This window comes from Salmo trutta, chromosome 5 (assembly GCF_901001165.1).
Source record: "Salmo trutta chromosome 5, fSalTru1.1, whole genome shotgun sequence".
In the NCBI taxonomy this organism is placed as follows: Eukaryota; Metazoa; Chordata; class Actinopteri; order Salmoniformes; family Salmonidae; genus Salmo; species Salmo trutta.
Genome location: NC_042961.1, coordinates 40,811,132 through 40,827,151, shown reverse-complemented (window position 1 = coordinate 40,827,151; position 16,020 = coordinate 40,811,132). Strand labels below are relative to the sequence as shown.

At 47.0% G+C, this 16,020-nt stretch overlaps 1 protein-coding gene across 8 annotated transcripts in view; it reads right to left on the bottom strand.

Moving 5' to 3' along the window:
- nrxn2b (neurexin 2b) overlaps nucleotides 1-16,020 on the bottom strand; it is a 943,005-nt gene that overhangs the window by 452,726 nt on the left and 474,259 nt on the right. For all 8 annotated transcript variants that reach the window (XM_029753594.1, XM_029753600.1, XM_029753598.1 and 5 more), the window contains 2 exons: nucleotides 11,160-11,321; nucleotides 761-1,199 (listed from right to left, as the gene is read on the bottom strand). In XM_029753594.1, the coding sequence (XP_029609454.1) occupies nucleotides 761-1,199; nucleotides 11,160-11,321 (601 nt within the window). The remainder of the gene's footprint in view (nucleotides 1-760; nucleotides 1,200-11,159; nucleotides 11,322-16,020) is intronic.

The following is a 16,020-nucleotide window of genomic DNA, read 5'->3' as shown; positions in this document are numbered from 1 at the left end:
TCTTGTGTGTTTGTGTTGTAGCTATAATCGGTTGAGTGGAAGGGAAACAACCCAGCAAAATGCGGCATAGACGAGAGTGGATGAGACCCGGGTTCTTCTCGTGGCGCCCGGCTATGATTTACGACTCACTCTTAATTGTCTATTAAAACGCAATTACAGGAGGGGCAGGAGTGTGCTCAGAGAGACTCCCTATAGTAGCGCGACACACGCATGTGCGCATGCAAACGCGCACACACACACACAAAACCATAAGTGCCTACATGAAAGCATGCATGCGTCATGCAGACCCCTCAGGGGACGGTATGAGAAGAAATGGGTATGATAGGACAGAGAGAGGCGGGAGGAGGGGGTGGAGAGGTGTGTAGGAGAAGGCTTTTAGGCTGGGCTGAAGGACAGGAAGATCATCATTAGAACAGGGTAGATGAAGGAAAATGAATATTCAAAGCCTGTACACGTGTACTCCATAAAATAAAGTACTTCAGAGAAGCACCGGAGGCTGGTGACACCTTAATTGGGGAGGACGGGCTCCCCTATAACGGCTGGAACAGAATGAATGGAATGGTGTCAAATACGTCAGACATGGTTTCCATGTGTTTGGTACCATTCCATTCCAGCCAGACGTTCTCCCCTCAGCACCTCCCGTGTAGAATACACACAACTCCTATATATATGCAATAGTCTACAAGTGTGTACATTAGACTTCTTCAGAACCATAACATTAGGAAGGTATTGCTACACTGCTTCATGTTCATATGTTCACCTTTCCTCCCTTCCCTCTGGAAGTCCACATGGCACCACTCCCCGTCGTTCACCTTCTTATTACTGGTCTTCAGCTTGATACTCCCCGACCCCATGTCCATGAGTAGGTATAGGAACCCGTCCAGCAGCTCCATAGCAAAGTAGTCTGACTTCATGTCTCGACCCGGCTTCTGCTCTTTAGGACCCTGGGGGCGCCCGTGGCTGAACAGCAGCAGGCCGCTGGGTTCTGTGGTGCGGAAGTCAAAGGAGATGGAGCCTGTTTTCTTGGTGTTCCACTTGGGCAGGGCGATGAAGGACTCGGGGGACTCGAAGGTGACGGGGTCCAGGGCGGCCACGTCCTCGCAGCGGAAGACAAGATCTCCGTTCAGGCTGATCTTAGGGTCCCGCTCGATGGCTAGCCGGGAGAGTTCTAGCTTGAAGTCGTTATTCTTGTACACCACCTATAGGGAGAGAGGGAAGGCGATAGAGACATTTTGATTTTGGTATGGTCAGCTAATGTTTAGGTTAATGTCCACATTCTGTAGGCTGTGTTAGCAATCATAGACACTTCAAAAAATAAAGGCGAGGCGCACACTCTAGGAGCTCAGATGCAAAAATATTTATGTCCAACGTTTCGACAGACAAGCTGTCTTCATCAGGGTATAAGCTAATGAGCTAATGTATAAGCTAATGTTTAGGTTAATGTTCACATTTTATAGGCTGTGTTAGCAATCATAGACACCACATGAATTTGGGAAAGAGAAATGATGCATGCAAAGGCTAGCTGCCTACTTTGTATATTGATAGGTTTGGACATAGACAAATGCGTCAGGCACTTTGAATGTGAATAAAATTAATATACGACAAACTGCTCTTTGAATACCGATGCCGTCTAGCCGCCTTTGGATTTCTCTGAAATACAATGTGTTCCTACAGTTTACACTTCCTTGCTATTCAAAACTCCCTTCACACTGAATTTAGCGTCTCAATATCCAATTATGCTACAGAGTGACTATAATTTTCAAATGACTAACCATAGACTTTAAAAAGAAGCGCAGCGTTTGTTTGTGTGAATGTGGGATTCACAGTTTAGTAAACTCAATTATTCACAACGACACTCCGGGTGATATCAAGGCGCAGGATGAAGGGAATAAAGAAGGGAATAATGTAGTAGACTCCTACAGACTAATACAAATGTACCTGTCAGACTTAAAGCTAAAAGAAGAAAAAAACGTCTGCATTCTTGTGTGCGCATTCATAATATACATTCGGTGCTAAAAACTCTGGATAGTTTATTAAGCTGTCTTTTCCTGCAGCTTTATCTGACAGGTCCATACACTACCGTGATGGCTGTCGTCGGAGGAATGGTGTTAGCCGCCCTGGAAAGGTGGCACACTGCGAAACAACCGAAGTGTGTGAGAACACCGCTTTTAGACGGAGGGTGAGAACACAGAAGGAAAGTTGGTTCTTGGCCCGGTGAGCACATACACTCACAAACAGAAGTGTGCACATATGCAGGGACGCAGACGCACACACCAGCCCAAACACTGTGCCCTGAAAGTAGTTATTTTAGGGTAGTGTTAGATTGTCATTCCCAGCACAGGCTCCCATTTCATTTTTCCTCTCAAGGCAGTGCAGAGGTACTGCAAAGCCCGCAACAAAAATTGACCGGCTGAAATCTCACGGTTTACTGAAATGGTTTTAAACATGAGAACTGGGGAATGCCTCAACTCACTTCTCTCATTTCAACATTTAATACAAGCAGCTCTGCAAAAGCTGTAAACTTCTCTGCTTCCCCTTTCCTCCATAGCTCCACTTGTAAAGCTGCCATATTTTCGTATTTTAAAATCGTGACTGCAGGCTTGGCTAACTCATTGAGCGTTTCAATGAGCCTGCCCGGAGCGGTAGGCAGGGTTTGCACTTCCGGGATTATTCTATTGATTGCATTGCACCAGACATAGCTAAAGCAAACCCAGCCAAAGTATTTGAGAAACAACAAATACTACTTGAACACAGGTCTGAACTCTGGTAGCTAAACTCCTGAGGTGCGGCAACAGCTTCTGCCCTGTGGACCTCACAGTCTCGTCATTAGAGGCGGATTAGCGGCGCTAATAAGCCATGCTAACTCTTCTTTGGCAGTCGACAAACCAGCCACAGTGAGTGGACTCAACTCATGGTGTTAGATAGAGAGTGAGGGAGGGAGGAGGGGGAGGATGAGAAAGAGGGAGAGGAGAAAGTGGGCGAGGAGGACAAGATGCTGCAGTCCCTCACAAAAGGAATTAGTTAATCGCTGGTATTGTGATATCTGAGATGCCAGAGGGAGGTCCTTCGACCTCATGGCTTGGTTTTTGCTCTGACATACACTGTCAACTCTGGGACCTTAAATAGACAGGTGTGCGCCTTAACAAATCAATTACCACAGCTGGACTACAATCAAGTAGAAACATCTCAAGGATGATCAATGGAAACAGGATGCACCTGAGCTCAATTTCGAGTCTCATAGCAAAGGGTCTGAACACTTAAGTAAATAAGGTATTTCTGTTTTTATTTTATTTTTTATAAAACATGTGTTTGCTTTGTCATTATGGGGTATTGTGTGTAGATTGAGGCTTTTTTTTATCCATTTTTGAATAAGGCTGTAACATAACAAAATGTGGAAAAAGTCAAGGGGTCTGAATACTTTCAGAATGCACTGTACGTTGACGACATTACAGTACAGTAAGTACATAAGCGGTAATCAAACTTTAGATGAACTTTAGAGAGTTTAAAGATAAGACAGCCTTCTGTATTCGTCTAAACATTATTGCTAAGTTCCTGTAATAAGATTAGCCGTCCTGTTACTTTTCTGATGTTATTTAACAACTTTTGCCAAAAGGCACAGGGACACTTTTTTCTGGAGGAATAACTTTGGAGGCGCGCCCCCCCGTCAAAATGTCTGTCTCAACCGATGTGTATCGGCTTATGCTTTTCACTGTTCTCACGGCTAGCACTAGCGCTGGACCATTCGTCTCCTTCAGGGTGACTGGATTGATTTGTTTTGTCATTGAGAAACTCGGACAGCCTAAGCAGCGCTGCAGTCCAGCGAGCAGCCAGCCTGGCCCAGACATAATCACTTTCACTGATGCTCCCAGCGGCCGAGGACCTCAGATGTGTGTGTGTGTGTGTGTGTGTGTGTGTGTGTGTGTGTGTGTGTGTGTGTGTGAGAGAGAGAAAGAGAGAGAGAGAGAGAGAGAGAGAGAGAGAGAGAGAGAGAGAGAGCAAATGGAGGTTGTTGTTGGCCATAATTGTATATAATTCTCTTGTGGGTTTGTTTGTTAGGGGGGTTGTTGCAGGTGTGAATGTTAATTTCTTCAGGAAAACAAACCTGTTTCAGAGCAGCGTCGTTTTTAAAAGGAATCATTATTTTGTTGACACTATTTGTAATTGACATACAGGTGCAATACTTCAACAGTATTCAACAGCTACTTCATCCACTGTTGTCACTTCTCAGGTCAGGAGGAGAACAGAGAGCAAGAGCAGCAAACAAAACAGACTTGTAATCACCAACTCCTTCAAAATGAGTGTTTCTCTGTTAACTCACAAGCCAACTCACACGAACAGACCCAAATACTCACCACGCAAGCTTAGAGGCACACACCCATGCGTGCACACACACACACACACACACACACACACACACACACACACACACACACACACACACACACACACACACACACACACCTGACTAATTTCCCACTGTGGAGAAGATGTGAATTGGGTAGGCTGCCCGCTGAGGTGCCTGAGTAAAATGTGTCAAATGAGGGCGGGAGAGAGAAGAGAGTTCGGGAGATCCTATCATCCAACCAAGGTGAGGCTCACATGGAGCTGCAGAGAGATAGAGCGGGAATAGGGAGGTGGGGAGAGAGAGGGGGGGGGATTCTGCTAGTTTGGGAATCAGTCGAAGAAATCCATTTTTAATTTGGATGTCAAAGCTGGTGTACCAGCAACACTGGCATAGACTTAATTACACAGAAGGGGGAGAGAGAGGGAAGAGAGAGGGATAGGAGGGTGTGGAAGAGGGTGATAGCAAGGTGACATGTAGAAGCAGAGGTGGCAGAGGGGAAGACAGATGGTAATATTGGGGAAAAGAGTGAACAACACGCCCCCCCCCCCCCCCCCCCCCCCCAAAAAAAGACTTGCCTAGTTAAATAAAGTTTCAAATTCACAGCCTTATCTAGGAACAATAAAACAAGATAAACTAAGTGCCTCTCTAAAAGACTCTGATCCTCTTTGGCTCCCACTCTTCTTTTCTGTCTTTTAACTCACTCCATCCCACTCTCTGCTCCCCTTCATAGGATTTCTCGCTCCTGGAGGCCCCTGGCCAGGTGTATCAAAGGCGTTTCGCTCCACTGGGAGCTTGAAATCACGGCCACAGCCCTGACACAAGACTCCTAAATCTGCCCATGCTATTGACCAAGAGGATGAAACAGTCCCCAAGAGTCTGCTTTTTATCAATAATCCAACTTTCAAATACCACTAGAGAGAATGTGCCTGGATATTGCTCTTGTTTGTTTTTGTTCTTGTATTTCCAACACATTACTCAAACAATTGGAAGGATTGTGTTGTACATAGGCAGCATTTTTTTAATGGAACTAAACAGCTCTGTCACGCCCTGACCAGGTGAACTCTGCTATTTTGGTCAGGGTGTGGCATTTCTATGGTTTATTTTCTATGTTTTGGTTATAGCCTTTCTTTGTGTTTTATTTCTATGTTGGGCTCGGGGGTGATTTCCCAATCAGACAGCTGTCGCTTGTTATGTCTGATTGGGAATCACATTTAAGTTCCTTTTCCCCCACGATGTTTGTGGGTTGTTGCCTCTTTTGTTTGAGCAAGTTAACGTTTCGTCTATTCTTTGTCTGTTTTGGTAACGTGTTTATTTGTGTCTAAATAAACATGTGTTCGCTCTCAGCTGCGTTTTGGTCCGCTTCCTTATCACCCGACGACGAGCGTTACAGAACAACCCACCGAACCAGGACCAAGCAGCGGGAGGAAAAGGAGCGCGAGAGATGGGCTCGCGAGGGGAAGGAGTTCTGGACCTGGGAGGAGATCATGTCGGGGAAAGGACCCTGGCGGAGGGATTCCCAGGTCGAGGAGGTGATGCCAGCCGGTGGAAGGAGTCGCAGGCGGCGGTCGAGGAGGCCCGGAAGACACCCCCAAGAAAATTTTTTGGGGGGGCTAATGGGGTGGTCCGGAAGGGCAGAGGAAGAGCCCAGACCACTGCTCTCGTGGGGGATAACGGCGAAGGAGGAGGCAGAGATGTGGCAGGTCCTGGAGGACCTGCGTAGGGACAGTGGAGGAAGAGCCTTGGGTGGCAGAGGTGTGCACGGTATCGCCAGTGCGCCTGCACAGCCCAGTGCGCTCTGTGCCAGCGCCCCACATTTGCCGGGCTAGGGGGAGTGTTCAGCGGGGACGTGTTGTGCCGGCTCAGCGCTCCTGGCCTCCGGTGCCCCTTCTCGGTCCGATGTATCCTGCGCCGAGGACGCGCACTGTGTCTCCGGTACGGCTGCTCAGCCCAGTGCGTTCTGTGCCAGCGCTCCACACTTGCCAGGCTAAGGTGGGCGTTGAGCCAGAACGGGTGATGTCAGCTGTGCACTCCAGACCTCCAGTGCGCCTCCTCGGTCCAGGATATCCGGCGCCGCTTGGGCGCACTGTGTCGCCGGTGTGCGGTCACGGTCCAGCACGTCCTGTGCCAGCACCTCGCCCTTGCCGGGCGAATGTGGTGCGTGTCTACAGTCCAGTCCGGCCCATCCCTGCTCCCCGCACCAAGCCAGTGGTGCGTGTCCCCAGTCCTGTCCGGCCCGTCCCTGCTCCCCGCACCAAGCCAGTGGTGCGTGTCCCCAGTCCTGTCCGGCCCATCCCTGCTCCCCGCACCAAGCCAGTGGTGCGTGTCCCCAGTCCTGTCCGGCCCGTCCCTGCTCCCCGCACCAAGCCAGTGGTGCGTGTCCCCAGTCCTGTCCTGCCCATCCCTGCTCCCCGCACCAAGCCAGTGGTGCGTGTCCCCAGTCCAGTCCGGCCCGTCCCTGCTCCCCGCACCAAGCCAGTGGTGCGTGTCCCCAGTCCAGTCCGGCCCGTCCCTGCTCCCCGCACCAGGTTAGTGGTGCGTGTCCCCAGTCCTGTCCGGCCCATTCCTGCTCCCCGCACCAGGTTAGTGGTGCGTGTCCACAGTCCGGCCCGACCCGTCCCTGCTCCTCGCACCAAGCCCACGGTGCGTGTCCTCAGTCCTGTCTGGCCCATCCCTGCTCCCCGCACCAAGCCAGTGGTATGTGTCCCCAGTCCAGTCCGGCCCGTCCCTGCTCCCCGCACCAAGCCAGTGGTATGTGTCCCCAGTCCGGCCCGACCCGTCCCTGCTCCTCGCACCAAGCCCACGGTGCGTGTCCTCAGTCCTGTCTGGCCCATCCCTGCTCCCCGCACCAAGCCAGTGGTATGTGTCCCCAGTCCAGTCCAGTCCGGCCCGCCCCTGCTCCCCGCACCAGGTTAGTGGTGCGTGTCCCCAGTCCTGTCCGGCCCATTCCTGTTCCCCGCACTAGGCCCACGGCGCGTGTCCACAGTCCGGCACGACCTGTGTCCGGTCCACCGGTGACCAGTCCTGTTCCGGTCGGCGGCTCCGTTCCGGAGCCTGAGCATGCCGCTCCACCGTGGTCCAGTCCGGGCCAGAGGGGTAGGGCTAGGGTGGAGGCAGGGGGAGAAACACGCCCGGGGCCAGAGCCTCCACCGAGGGTGAGGCGCCCACAAGGGTCCCCCCCCTAATAGACTTTAGGTTGGTGCGCCGGGAGTACGCACCGTTGGAGGGGGGGGTACTGTCACGCCCTGACCAGGTGAACTCTGCTATTTTGGTCAGGGTGTGGCATTTCTATGGTTTATTTTCTATGTTTTGGTTATAGCCTTTCTTTGTGTTTTATTTCTATGTTGGGCTCGGGGGTGATTTCCCAATCAGACAGCTGTCGCTTGTTATGTCTGATTGGGAATCACATTTAAGTTCCTTTTCCCCCACGATGTTTGTGGGTTGTTGCCTCTTTTGTTTGAGCAAGTTAACGTTTCGTCTATTCTTTGTCTGTTTTGGTAACGTGTTTATTTGTGTCTAAATAAACATGTGTTCGCTCCCAGCTGCGTTTTGGTCCGCTTCCTTATCACCCGACGATGAGCGTTACAAGCTCTTTCCTGTACAGTGCAGTCAGCCCCTCTCTTTGCCTGACCTAAAAAGAGATGGAACATTCAACGTTGTCACCATGCCAATCTGGAATCACCAGAGGCGCTCTCTCTCTCGCTCGCACTCTCTCACTCTCTGTGTGTGTTATAACAATGTGCAAATAGGTAAATAAACACAAATTAGGATCCCCATTAGCTGTTGCAACAGCTACTCTTCCTGAGGTCCACATGAAACATGATATAATACAGAATATTAATAGACAAGAACAGCTCAAGGACAGAACTCCATAAATTTTTTAAAAAGGCACAAGTAGCCTCAATCTACACACAATACCCCATAATGACAAAGCGAAAACCGTTTTTTAGAAAAGTTAGCAAATGTATTAAAAATAAAAAACAGAAATACCTTATTTATATTAGTATTCAGACCCTTTGCTATGAGACTCAAAATTAAGCTTAGGCACATCCTGTTTCCATTGATCATCCTTGAGATGTTTCTACTTGATTGTAGTCCAGCTGTGGTAAATTCAATTGATTTGTTAAGGCGCACACAGCTCTCAGGACCTCAGACTGGGGCAAAGGTTGACCTTCCAACAGGACCACGACCCTAAGCACACAGCCAACACAATGCAGGAGTGGCTTCGGGACAATTCTCTGAATGTCCTTGAGTGGCCCAGACAGAGCCCAGACTTAAACAGGATCGAACATCTCTGGAGAGACCAGAAAATAGCTGTGCAGCAACGCTCCCCATCCAACCTGACAGAACTTGAGAGGATCTGCAGAGAGGAATGGGACAAACTCCCCAAATACAGATGTGCCAAGCTTGTAGCATCCTACCCAAGAAGACTCGAGACGCTTCAGCAAAGTACTGAATAAAGGGTCTTAATACTTATGTAAATGTAATATTTCAGCTTTTACTTTTAATAACTTGGCAAATGTTTCTAAAAAACAGTTTTTCCTTTGTCCTTATGGGATATTGTGTGTAGATTGATGATTAGACTATTTTCTAAGTTGACTTTAGAATTAGGCTGTAAAGTAAAAAAAAAAGTAAATAGGTCTGAATACTTTACGAATGCAATGTATGTGTCTCATACATTTGGCAGGAGGTTATGAAGTGCAGCTCAGTTTCCACCTTGTTTTATGGGCAGTGTGCACATAGCCTGCCTTCTCTTGAGAGCCGGGTCTGCCTACGGCGGCCTCTCTCAATAGCAAGGCTATGCTCACTGAGTCTCTCTCTCTCTCTTTCTCTCTGTTCCCTTCACTCGCTCTTCACCTGCTCTTCTCTCTCTAATTTCGCCTTCATTCTCTTCTACACAGTCTTCTCACTCTTACTTGTCATCCTCTCTTCCCATTTTCACAGCTGATTATAAATTGCAGACTTCACATGCAGGCTTCATTCTTTCTTGGCTGGACATCTGTCTTCTCTAATCCTTTCGCTGTGTCTGCACCCCTTCCCCATCTGTTCATACAGTATCACCCTTTCTCTTGCTCTTCGCCTTCCTTTCTCCCTTAATACTTTGACAATTACTGGCAGATTTCACTCGTCCAAGTCATGTCAATCTCTTTCTTCTCTTTTCTCTGCATTTTTTAAAATGGGTCCTTTTTCCTCTTTGCGCTGCTTTATGCTCCTTCACTTTCCCTCATCCTCCTCTTCCTCTTGTTTTTGCTCATCCCCTCCCTCCTTCTCACCCTCTGTTTCTCTCTCTCTCTGTTTGTGAATTGATTGTATCATCATCCTCATCAGTGACGTTTTTCGGCATAAGCAACTTTAGGAAGTCAGGCGGCATAAGCAACTTTAGGAGGTCAGCGGGGGCAAAAAGTACTGTTAGTTAGGATAGTAGGATACACAACGTGCAATTTCTAAATTGGGTAGTGCATCAGCAGTTTTCCTCCTGTTATGTTGGTTACTGACCGTCACTCAATTAGCCCATACCAGCTATCATGTTATAGATTGCTAGGTAAGTTAGACTAGCCAGCTATCTAAACCTTGTATTAATCATGGCCGAATAACTGACCGGGCACGCAGGCACGTGCCCAGGGGCCCTGACCTCTAGTGGGCCCCAATTGATTTTGTTAGTCACTCTCACACATACAGTATCATATGAACATGGCATAAGTCATGGCATAATATGTAGAATTGCAGGATCTTTGCTTTAAAACTGCACATGTTTCTCTCAACCCCATGGCAAATGTGTAGAATTGCAGAAAACTTGCTTTAAAAGACAACGTTTTCTTTCTTCCACATGTCACAATGAGTAAAATCGCATGAAATGTGTTTTAAAACGGCAGAATTTTCTCTATGCCCCAGGGAAAAATATGTAGAATTGCAGAACATTTGCTTTAAAACTAAAATGTTCTTCATGCCGCCAAGAGGGGAGCCAATAAAATGTTTTGCCTGTGATGTGGGGGGCCCCCTCAACCAAATCTCGCTTAGGGCCCCCCAAAAGCTAGAAACGGCCCTGATCCTCATCTTCAGGAGACTAGAAATGCCTTGGGAGGATGAGTCCAAGAGGGAATTTTTCTTATAGCAACCAAAATAATGAAAACATAATTGTAAGAGCATAATTAAGTTAGAGATGTGATTACTATATGATTCATTAAAACTGATGAAAAAGTAATCACTTATTCAAATGAGAGAACCTTTATGAGGAAATGAATTGGTGCCTTATTCCCAGTCCTTCCTATATAAGCCATTAGGCATTCCAGAGTATAATGTTTTAAATGGAGTGGTCCTTTTCTCATCTTGTTGAGTTGTGGCTTGGAGCCTTATTGGTGAGAAAAACTATTTCATACCAACTATGGTGACTTGTCATTTTACTTCCTCTTAGAGTTAGGATAATAATTTAGCATCTCTGAGAGAATATCCAGCCTGTTCATAGGGAATGTATGACACCTCTACACGCCTGTCTGACACCTCCTACTCTCACACACACATACACACACACACACACACACACACACACACACACACACTGGCTCACACGCAGAGACATGACATCTGTGTAAACTGTTTGTGTACGCGAGCAAGTATGAGTGTCTGAGTGTGTGTGTGTGTGTGCATCATAGGCAGCCGGTGGTTACCTTACTGGTGACGGAAGGACTCATGGCCATTATTATGAGCCGTCCTCCCTTCAGCAGCCTCCTGGTGCGTGCGTGTGTGTGTGTGTGTGTGTGCACGCACGTGTTTGTGTGTGATTCCCCCTTGATCCCAGTACTGAACCAGAGACACTCACGTCTTTAAGGCAGCCCATGAAGTTGTTGCTGACGGGTGATCCAGGCAGGTCTGCAGTATTGGGACTCCCCCCTATGTAGAAGAAGTCATCTGATCCTAACATGGTGTAGTCCTCCTGGGTATAACCAGTAGTGGTCAGAATACCATCCACTGATATAGTCACCTGGTACGGGCACGGCCCAACAGAGACAGGTAGGTAGAGAGGGATAGACAGATGGAGCGAGACAACAACAACAAAGAGAGACAGAGAGTAGAGGAGGGGAGGAGGGGAAAGGAAAGGAAGAAGTTGGATTAAACACTGGCGGTAGGTGGGGCTGTCCCCTACGGTGTGGCGTTACTCGTTATCGATTGGTCGCGTGGGCGCAGCTCAGAGGGGAGTCGCTCACGAGTGCAGTTGCTAGGGTTGACCACTGGGACGATTCTGTTTTCACTCTCTAATAAGGTCTCAAGGGTAAGACTAGTTCGTGCAAGTATGAATTGCATATTATTTGACCACTTAACAAACTAGACAACTGACAATATGACCTTGCAAGAGTCAAACAACTGACAAACCTCAATGCTTGACTATTCGGTCTGCGTTCCAGTCGAACAGACCCTCAATCAAGAGAATCGGGGGATGAAAATAACTTTATTTTAATATTTAAATGCCAAAAGTCGTGTTTTTTGTGCGAGGTTACGGGAGCGAGCGGCGTCTTTGATCACTGACGGAGCGGAAACTGACAGACGAAATCAAATGTACACCGCCAGGAGTCTGATGGAGGGGAGATAGCTCCAACTGAGAAAAAAGCCTTTGTTTTCCTGGCATCAACAGTCTGTTTTAAAGGCTTCCTCGGGCCCTCTGGAGGAAGATTGTCAGCTTTTGCAAGAAAGGTGCCAGGCGCAAAGACATATTCATTCCCTCTCTCTACAGAATGTTAAGTCCTGGTTCTATTCATTAGTATTACAGAGACACCAGAGTATACTTCAGTGCAGAGTCACTGAGTTGACCTTAATTTGATTATAGCAGAGTTGAGATGAGAGGAGGACTCTTTATCATGTAATACCAGGCCTCTGACTTACTCAGGGTGGGAAAGAAAATCAGATATGAAATCTGTCCAATTGAAGTTCCTATGCAGTGCGAATATATAAAAATAACCAATTTGTCTTGTAACGGACTTAAGTCTTTTGTCTTTCCCATTCACCCTCTGAATGGCACACACACACAATCCATGTCTCAATTGTCTCAAGGCTTAAAAATCTCTCTTTAACCTGTCTCCTCCCCTTCCTCTACATTGAAGTGGATTTAACAAGTGGCATCAATAAGGGATCATAGTTTTCACTTGGGTTCACCTGGTCAGTCTGTCATTTTTGCTGATGTTTTTTGTTCCAGGGGTATATTAGATGTGTTGTTTATAATTGAATGTACAACCCTGACGAGTTTTAATCTAACCATCAAGGCGGGAGTAATGTTGACGATCAAAGTCTTCTCTGATCATTTCTGTTTTGTGATTAGAGAACATTGTGACAGTGTTTGCCGTGGATTGTATGGAAACAGAGCAGTGTCTTGCCAAGTGACTTCATTTGGATTGGATTTTACAGTCCAACACCAATTTATATTGTAATTATACTAATAGTCCTGGCTAGGGTGGCTACGATCCTCTCCAATCTTTAATATGACATCTGTTGGCACACACAAACCAACAACCATGCTCTGGGTTACTGTGAATAACATTACATTCCACAGTGCAAATAGTTCATATTCGCTATATGGGTAGTGTGGGCCTTACTAATATCCAATCCAGTGATATTTGGGCTGTTTGGAGGGGGTAGAAAACAGGCAATTATTTTCTTCTTTATTTTCTCTTAATACGGTACCTGTACGTTGATTTTGATTAACTATTGAAATCTGTTTTGTTGATAGTTACAAACGTCCTCCATTTTCTACCAACTTAGAGTACATTGTGTTCTGTAGAACATTGTTGGTCAAAAGATTTCTTCAGCAGTGATTCATTCACCTGTCAAATACTTGAAACTGCTTCATATACATAAATCAACCCTTGGCAACTGACGACTGACTGCTTTATAATAAAACGTTTCCCTAATCACAGTCAACAACAGACTAGTTGAGTACCGAACTGTGAATACCAACAAAGCTAAAACGCTATGAACATTCACCTTTTCTAATTTCAGCAGGACCTCATAAAAGACCTATACAAATATGCCTGAGTCAAAAGTGAAAACAGTGCCGTAACCATGGTACCTTCTTCTTTTGAGGTCCTGAAAACAACCCTGACAACAACTGCACTCCAAAGGTCTCGTCCCCAGCTAAGCACTCTGCTATTCCTTTTTTGTTGTTGTTGTGTGTGTGTGGCTGTTTTCGTTTTTTGACGTACTTCCCTCAAAACAGGGCAACCCATTTTTATGTCTGCTGTCACTACTTGAGGAAAATATATAGAGGCCAGTTTAGGTCGTGCTTATAGGAGACGTGGAAGAGGTGGTGGTGGAGGCGGAGGTGGGCACATCCCTGGTCATCCTGGGGGGGGCAGGGCTGTCGATATGTTTGCCTGAGGGCCACTTCTCCGGAGGGGGAGGGGTCCTGTGGGGGGGGGGGGGGGAGACCGAAGGGGGCGGGAGGAAGGTCAACGTTACCGCATCTAGCGACTATAAGTCTTTTGAGAAGCAGCCACGGCTGGCCCAAGTGATTCCAAGTACAAGTGATCGCAACACACGCTAATCAAAACCGGGGATCCATTGCTTTGTGGTTCTCGATCCACTCACTGATAACACAGCCTCTTCTTGGCTGCTGGAGTCCAGCAAATCGGGGGCAATCCACAGAACTCTACTTGAACCCCTTTCCGTGACAGAATAAGACACCAACTGCAGCAGTTAAGTCACAGTTGGCAGCGGGCCTTGTGTGTTTAGCTGTGTGGTGGTTGGCGGTACAGCGCTATGCTAGCCTGGCACTGGGTCCAGTAGTTAACATCATTAGCGGGCCATTAATGGAGGGAGTGTCAGCCAGCTGCCAGCCACCTGTGAGGATTCCAGCTGAAAGAGGGGAAATGGGAGATTAGCACTGTTTTTTTGGGCCACATCCCTCTCTCTCTCTTTCTCTCCCTACCTCCCTCCGTTCTGCCTGCCCTTGAGTATGTCCGAGCCTCTCAGATCACCCATTGACACACATCAACGCAAGAAATAGTAACAATAAGAAGTTTCACTGTAATCTCCATTCAACTACCTTTTCAAAAATACTAAGTGTCACCCTCCTAGCAATTTACCGACATTTATTATGCTGGTAATTGTTAAAATTTGGTTATCCCCATTTGTCCAGGCGAAAGAGAACGAGTTGAATCAGGGGGATCTGGCTTTTGCGAAAGTCTGAAGAATATTAAGCTTTCCACGGACTTGAGCAAAATAATCAAATGTCCAATGACCAAAACTAACATGGCTAATAATCAGATATTACATCTAGGGGGGTATTGGGAATGCTACGCTACAGTATTCTAGTGAGTTAGGTATGGCCTCAGTCTTCAGCCCCACTGAATAGTATTTTCTGTAATGATGTTGCTGGTGGTTGCACCATCTTCCACTGGCCGTCATCATTCACTAGCCTGAGACTAAATGGTGATGATAACATCACAGCTTGCCGCTGGTTCAAAGTCCCTAGTTACCTCAGATGCCCCTGAACCAGACAGTCGGCTGAGGAAACTGAAGAAACAACAGCCCCGCAATGTCTGCCTAAACTGTATAACACATTTGACTTCGAGCTTTTTTGTTTTATTTGATCAATAATCCAACTTTCAAATACTATTGCGCTTGTTTTTTTTTGTCCTTGTATTTCCAACACATTACTCAAACACTTGGAAGGATTGTGTTCCATTCCGCTTCACTCGCAATAACATCTGCTAACCATGTGTATGTGACAAATCAAATTTGATTTTGTACATAGGCAGCATTCTTTATGGAACTAAAAAGCTCTTTCCTATACAGTGCAGTCAGCCCCTCTCTTTGCCTGACCTAAAAAGAGATGGAACATTCCACATTGTCAACATCACAATCTGGAATCACCACTGGTTCTCTCTCTCTGACTCCTCTCTCACTATCTCAATCTTTGACTCCTTCTCTCTCTGTCTCCTCTCTCACTATCTCAATCTTTGATTCCTTCTCTCTCTCTGACCCTCTCTCTCACTATCTCAATCTCTGACTCCTCTCTCTCTGACCCTCTGACTCCTCTCTCTCTCTCTGACCCTCTGACTCCTCTCTCTCTCTCTGACTCCTTCTCTCTCTCTGACCCTCTGACTCCTTCTCTCTCTCTGACCCTCTGACTCCTCTCTCTCTCTGACCCTCTCACTATCTCAATCTCTGACTCCTCGGTCTGACTCTTTCTCTCTCACTATCTCAATCTCTGACTCCTTCTCTCTCTCACTATCTCAATTTCTGACTCCTCTCTCTCTCTGACCCTCTGACTCCTTCTCTCTCGCTGACTCTCTCTCTCACTATCTCAATCTCTGACCCTCTGACTCCTTCTCTCTCACTATCTCAATCTCTGACCCTGACTCCTTCTCTCTGACTCTCTCAATCTCCGATTCTCTCAATCCTTCTCTCTGACTCTCTCTCTGTCTCTCTCTCTCTGACTCTCTCTCTCTCTGACTCTCTCAACACACACATGCCTCACATGAAAACACACATGCAAACACGATTTCAATATTTGAAAGGGTAGACTGTGAGCTGACTACCAATAATGAAAGTCATAGTTTCGGATTAATCATATTTAAGTTTTAAACAAGAATAAAACAAGCCCAATTAGACGAATGGCGCGCCAGTCAAAGTCAGCTCAACTTCTCAAAGTGCTGCCAAACGTACAATTAGGGTGGCTAACACTCCAC